The sequence below is a fragment of the Etheostoma cragini genome, unplaced genomic scaffold (genome assembly GCF_013103735.1).
Source record: "Etheostoma cragini isolate CJK2018 unplaced genomic scaffold, CSU_Ecrag_1.0 ScbMSFa_1707, whole genome shotgun sequence".
Lineage (NCBI taxonomy): Eukaryota > Metazoa > Chordata > Actinopteri > Perciformes > Percidae > Etheostoma > Etheostoma cragini.
Window position 1 is genome coordinate 1 of NW_023265789.1, and position 7,079 is coordinate 7,079.

General features: G+C 46.1%; 1 protein-coding gene across 1 annotated transcript; it reads left to right on the plus strand.

Annotated features, from left to right (window-relative positions):
- The first annotated feature begins 2,253 nt into the window (after positions 1-2,253).
- Positions 2,254-4,031, plus strand: foxg1a (forkhead box G1a). The gene has a single exon (XM_034865487.1). It carries the CDS (start codon positions 2,547-2,549, stop codon positions 3,882-3,884), a length of 1,338 nt encoding a protein of 445 aa, XP_034721378.1. The 5' UTR covers positions 2,254-2,546; the 3' UTR covers positions 3,885-4,031.
- The last annotated feature ends 3,048 nt before the right edge of the window (positions 4,032-7,079 follow it).

Genomic DNA, 7,079 nt, shown 5'->3' on the forward strand with positions numbered 1-7,079 from the left:
TCTTCTTCTTCTTCTTCTTCTTCTTCTTCTTCTTCTTCTTCTTCTTCTTCTTCTTCTTCTTCCTTTCTTTTCTTTTGACTTTCTTTCCTTTGCGTTTATTTCCATGGAAATTTTAAGGGCCAAAAAAAAAGAACAAAGCATTAAAAATAAAAAAATAAATAAATAAAATAGAGTTTAAGCTTCCACACAAACAAACTACAAAACCAAACAAGTGTCAACATAAACACACACACACACACACACACAGACACACACACACACAGACACTATAATTTCCTGAACTGAAATTTTACATCCAAACATAAAACGGTTAATAAGGAAATAAATAAGACATAAACGATCCCCGGATGAATGGCAGGAGAAGCGGAGAGATGAAGAGAAAGAAGAAAGAAGAAAGAAGAAAGAAGAAAGAAGAAGAAGTAAAGATCATCTCGGATTTTATTTCTCCTCTTTGGAAATAACACGCAACACATCCGGGAGCACGCGGGAGAAAACGTCTTTAATGATTTGATGATTATGAATATATATTTGACCTTTCAGCTGCTGGTTGTTTTATTCTGTAGATGAAGGACTAAAGATGTGAGATGTGTCCGGAAGCTTCCCGGAAGGAAATATATCCGGAATCACCCTTTAAAAAGAGATCAATAATAATAATAATAATAATAATAATAATAATAGTAATAATAATAATAATAATAATAGTAATAATAATAGTAATAATAATAATAGTAGTAATAGTAATAATAATAATAATAATAATAATAATAGTAGTAATAGTAATAGTAATAATAATAATAATAATAGTAATAATAATAATAATAATAAATAATAATAATAATAATAATAATAATAATAATGATAATAATAGTAATAGTAATAATAATAATAATAATAATAATAATAATAATAGTAGTAATAGTAATAGTAATAGTAATAATAATACTGATTTTGCAGCCATGGTTGGGTTCGCAGGACGGAGGAGCGCGCGGGTTCGGGGGTTCTGCTCCGCGGCCTCGAGCTCAGGGAGGAATTTCTTAAAGAAGGGAAATGTGGAAAATGAATAAAAGCTCGTGATCATCCCGGCTGAACCTCCACGTGCCAGAAGGAGCCGGGTTAGTAGGGAAGGGAGCGGGTCTCATGTGGCCTCGGGGACAAAAACTCTTCTTCTTTTATTTTATTTTTATTTTATTTTTTATTTTAAATACAAATGAACCAGAAAGGAAAGACAGCGCGCGACGCAGGAGGACTCTGTCCCCTCGGCCTCCAGTCTCACTCTGACTTCCTGTTCACTCCTCCGGCAACGCGAAGCCGCCGCGAGGGAGACAGCGCGCGGACACGGACACCGTGTTTACGCACACTTTACGCGCATTTTACGCATGGAGAGTCGGCTTCTGGAGATCCAGCCCGTAGTCTGATCTGGACCCGTAGTCTGATCTGGACCCGTAGCCTGATCTGGACCCGTAGCCTGATCTGGACCGTGCAGTGTGACCCACAGATCCCCTCCGCGTGTCCTGAGCGTGTCCGCGTGCCCTCCGGATCCCCTCTCTGTTTATTTTGCCTCCGGGTCCGCGTGTAAACAGGTTCTCAGACACCGGAGGGGAAAATATTTGAATCGGAGGAGTGTAAATATGAGGAGCGGCGGGGATTTGGGTGTACGCATGCACCGTGTGTGTTTTCCAGCGACAGGTTTAGTTTGGGGGGGGGGGGGGGGGGGGGGGGGGGGGGGGGGGGGGGGGGGGGGGGGGGGGGTGTTGATAGGGGTGAGTGCGCTCTCCACGCTGTAAAAAATGTCCGTGTTTGGTGAGTCCTTTGCGGCGTCCAACGCGCTCTAAAAGTCTCATTTCTGTCCAAACAGGTCATAAAAAACACAGAATCAAGCCCGGAAATATGTGTTTAAATATAGTTTAATTTATTGGACCAAATCAAGTCTTTTTTGGTTAAAAAAGAGACTAACATGAGAGCTGGAGACCCGTTCTCAACATGAAAATGCAAAAGATCTAAAAATAAAACAACTGAACCAAAACGATTCGTTGTGGAAACATTAAAAGAAACACGTCCAATCCGTCAGATTCTCCGCTTTATTTCTTTAAATCAACATTGTGATGTTTTTACACTCAGTGAGACGCACGAGAGACTCCTTTTGCAGCGTGCAGGGCATTGGTGGATGTGTGTGTTTCCTTGTGTGTCATGATTGGCTGAACGCGCAGAGGACGCCTTAATATTTAATACTAATGTCCCCCTGGTTGGCTGAGGACTGAAAAGGTCCAACCAATGTTTTTTACTTGCTTTAGTGGCTGTGGCTCCCTAATTAATTGCAGCTATCTGTCTCCTATCGATGTGTGTGTGTACATGTGTGTTGTGTGTGTGTGTTTCCTCTTTTCTCCCCAAACCGAACATGAAATAGTTTGTTGGGCTATACTTTCTTTCTTCCTATCGTCCCCCCTTCCTTCCTTCCTTCCTTCCTTCCCGTCCGGGCTCGCAGGCAGAGACAGGACAGATTGAAACCCAGCTGTGTGCGTTGCCATTTCCCCCCTCTCTGCTCGGTGATGTTGGATATGGGAGAGCGCAAAGAGGTGAAAATGATTCCTAAATCGTCGTTCAGTATAAACAGTTTGGTGCCCGAGGCCGTGCAAAGCGACAACAACAACAACAACAGCAGCAGCCACCAGAACCACCACCACCACCACCAGAACCACCACATCCAGAGCCACGTCCAGAACCACCGGGCCGGCGGCCCCGAGGAAGCCGAGCGCAAAGCTCCTCTCCCGGCCGCGCCGCAGCCGCAGAGCGACGCCAAGGCGGATCCGAAGAGCGAGTCCGCGAGCCTGCAGGAGAGCTGCGCGGACGAGAAGGACAAACAGGAGGAGAAGAAGGACGGGAAAGACGCGGACGGAGGAAAGGACGGAGAGAAGAAGAGCGGCAAGTACGAAAAACCTCCTTTTAGCTACAACGCGCTGATCATGATGGCGATCCGGCAGAGCCCGGAGAAACGGCTCACCCTCAACGGCATCTACGAGTTCATCATGAAGAACTTCCCGTACTACCGGGAGAACAAGCAGGGCTGGCAGAACTCCATCCGGCACAACCTCAGCCTGAATAAATGCTTCGTGAAGGTTCCCCGGCACTACGACGACCCGGGCAAAGGGAACTACTGGATGCTGGACCCGAGCAGCGACGACGTCTTCATCGGGGGGACCACCGGGAAGCTGCGGCGGCGCTCCACCACGTCCCGGGCCAAGCTGGCCTTCAAGCGGGGCGCGCGGCTCACCTCCGGGCTCACCTTCATGGACCGCGCCGGCTCCCTGTACTGGCCCATGTCCCCCTTCCTGTCGCTGCACCACCCGCGCGCCAGCGGCGCCCTGGGCTACAACGGGACCTCTTCCGGGTACCCGGCGCACCCCATGTCCTACAGCACCATGCTGACGCAGAACATGGGCAGCAACCACTCGTCGTTCCCGGCCTCCAACGGGCTGAGCATGGACCGGCTGGTCGGCGGGGATCTGCCCTACGCCACGCACCACCTGACGGCGGCGGCCCTGGCGGCCTCCGCGGTGCCCTGCGGCCTCTCCGTGCCTTGCTCCGGGGCCACTTACTCCCTGAATCCGTGCTCTGTGAACCTGCTGGCCGGGCAGACCAGTTACTTTTTCCCCCACGTCCCGCACCCCTCCATGAGCACGCAGTCCGGCGGCGGATCCTTGCAGGCCGCCCGGGCTTCGGCCTCCAATTCCCCGCAGGCTCCGTCCTCCTCGTCGCTGCCCTGTGACTCTCTGAGGCCGGCGCTGTCCGGCTCCCTGCCGGCCTTCTCCTCGGGACTGTCCGGGGGTTTGTCTGACTATTTTACGCATCACAACCAGGGCTCGACCTCCAACCCGCTTATACACTAACCTCACCTCTTCATTCATCCCTCCATCCATCCATCCATCCCCCCCACACACCCCCCTGAAGGAAACCATAAAATGACTGGAACTGTAAGTTGAACATTTTCCACGTGAACATTTTAGCCTACATTGTAAAAAAACAAAAAAACAAAAACAAAGTTATTATACCCACTATAGAAAAAAAAGAGGAGAGACTTTAAAAAAAAAACACAACAACTGCAAATCAAAAAAGAAACAGCAGCAGAGAAACTTGACAGAAAGCAGCCAGCTGAAGTTTCCAGGTATTTTTTAATATTATTATTATTATTATTATTATTATTATTATTATCTCTTCTTCTTCTTGCTCCTCTTCTCCTGCAGTTGGGTTTGTGTGTACATACTGTGTGTGACTCTACCTGTCCGGTGTGTCTGTGTTTGGTGCTGTCGGTCAGTCCGCGACGTGCAGCGGGACCTGAGCTCAGAACCGGGAGAATGATGATGATGATGATGATGATGATGATGAAGATGATGATGAAGATGATGATAGGCTGATTTCTTTCTGTTGTTGCTGTTGGAGGAGGCATTTCTTTTCTTTTTTTTCTTTTTTTTTTAATAGAATGTGTATTTAAAATAGTTTGTCTAATTTTGAGATTAAAAAAAAAAGGTTGAATTAATAATAATAATAATAATGATAATAATAACAATGATAATAATGATAATAATGATGATAATAATATCTCTAATAGCCGGTTCGTTGCCCGCATGTTTGCAGTATTAAGAGGTCTCGTGCGGGTTAGACAGGAATTGGCGGAGAATTGATTTTATTTTACATTTAAACACTAATTTTAATTTTTGTTTTTATTTTCTAAAACAGTGAAATGTGATTATTATTATAATTTTTTCCCGCCGTTTGACCCCCCGAGGCTGACCCTCCATCCTTTCATCTCCCAGTTTAACAAACTGATCTTTTCATAGACCAAAGAATCGGGTTTTTTAGGAATATTTAGAGTATTATTCAAGCTGACAGAGGCCTAATGTAGTAGGAATTAAAAGTGTGAATGAATGCGTGAGTCAGTGAGTGAGTGGATTAATGCTGGGTGTGTGGGTGGGGGTGGGGGGGGGGATTTATGCCTCCATCACTGCAGAAAATGTCCATTTAAATGAGATTTTTATCGCGTTTTTTTGGCGAACATTTTGTTTGGATTCTTAAATCAGCGGAAATCTGAATGGAGTTTGGTGGCGCCGGATGTCTTCTTGCTGCTCGTGGAGGCGCGTGGCCTTGGCCCGCCTCGCTTTTAGATTACAAGTCATAGTGCGTTGGAAACGGCGTGAATTTAGCTTCCCGCCGAACCCCAAAATTCCCATTTTGCAGCAGAATTGTGCGCGTGAATGTCTCGTTTAGTCAGATGGATATTTTCGGCGGAGGCCGCCTGTGATGTGCTCTCTGTTGCCTGTACACGGAACCCTCCCAACTCCTCTCAGGTCTTACTTTCATTTTTCTTTTGTATAATTAGTAAAAAAGAGAGAGGAAAAAAATGCATATTTGTAATTTGAATTTGGGGGGTGGGGGGGTTGGGTTGGGGGGGGGGGGGGGGGGGGGGGGGGGGGGGGGGGGGGGTTGGTTTCCTTCTTTTCTTTAAAAGGAAGAACAATGTAAAAAAAAAAAAAGAAGAAGAAGAAACAACGCGTTTTGTTCGCCAGAAGAAAAAGAAAAAGCCTCATTATCTACTGCTACTTTGGAATGATTGTCCTTTAACTGTCGTCTCTAAAACACTTTTCATGGTTGTGATACTGTTGTGGTCTTATTCCCGTGTTTGTCGCTTACAGAAGTTAAAAAAAAAAGAGAAAAAATGTTTTAATCCTAAAAAAATACAAATAAAAGAATAGGTTACATTCATAACTAACGCACATCCTTTTGTCTTCTTTCCCTCCCTGCCGTCCGTGTCTCACTCTTCTTCTTCTTCTTCTTCTTCTTCTTCTTCTACTGTTATCAGCAGCAGCGGAAAAACAACAACTATCATTCAGTTAATATAGAAAATGAACTTCTTTTTTAACCTAATGTTGTAAAAGGGGTCAAACCGGATCTCTTCGGCAGCAGAACCCTCTCGGGACGGCTCGGTCATCTCCGCCGTGTTTCGGAACACTCGTCGTTTTATTTCAGGTTTTAGAGGAATGATGCAGATTGGAAGCGTGGGCCTGTGTTTTGGGGGTTTTGGGGGTTTGGGGGTTTTGTTTCTGCGGCTCCTCGTCTTCACAAACGGAAGTTAATCGTGTTTCTTATTCCTCTGAAGGAGAGAGATCCTCAGACCCCGGTCCCCGAGGACGGGTTTAGTTCCAACAACACAAGATTCCCCCCAAAAGTTCCCTTTCTCTTCTCTTTCTGGGTTGTTTTGGTGCGCGTAAAGGTTTTACGCATTAAGATTTTACGCATACAGGTTTTACGCGTAGAGGTTTCCGGGTCTGGGTGGAACCCCCCTAGCCAGGGGATGAACCCGAGGTCTCGTTCGGGCTGCGGGACCCGGACTCAGGGCCCGCGGGGCTTCGCGCGGCTCACGGGGCTTTCATTTGTCATCCGGACGCGGCGGGTCGGGTGGTTCGGAACCGGGTCTCCAGTTAGCCTCTCCAACACCAAACTGACTTCATGCAGCTGTTATTCTAATGACAGACTGGTCGAGACTTTCTGGTAGAACAAAGAATTTAAATCTGAATTTGAGCGAGTTTTATTTTGTCATGTTTTTGTTTAAGCTTTGGCTTGTTGTGTGTTTGTGTGTGTGTGTGTGTGTTAGGTGTGTGTCTGTGTTGTGTGTCTGTCTGTCTGTCTGTTTGTGTGTGTGTGTGTGTGTGTGTGTGTGTGTGTGTGTTAAATATCAAACCAAAACTCTGTTGCAAACAGTTCAAATTTACTATTTCAATTGGCCGAGGTTTCGTGATTTTTTGTTGTTGCGGAAAACTGATTTGTTTTGTTCCTTCACAATGTTTGTGCGCGCGTGTGTGTGTGTGTGTGCGCGTGTGTGTGTATGTGTGCGTGTGTGTGCGCGTGTGTGTGTGTGTGTGCGCGTGTGTGTGTGTGCCTGTGTGTGTTTGGTTCATTAGGCTACTTGCGGATCAAAACTAAAACTGTTGCAAAAAGCTCAAATTTAATCTTGAAATTTGTTGATTTTGTTTCATCTCCGGCTTGTTGTTTGCGTGTGTGTGTGTGTGTGTGTGTGTGTGTGTGTGTGT

Excerpts from the sequence above, each read along its gene's own strand:
- foxg1a (XM_034865487.1), top strand. The coding sequence starts at position 2,547 with ATGTTGGATATGGGAGAGCGCAAAGAGGTGAAAATGATTCCTAAATCG.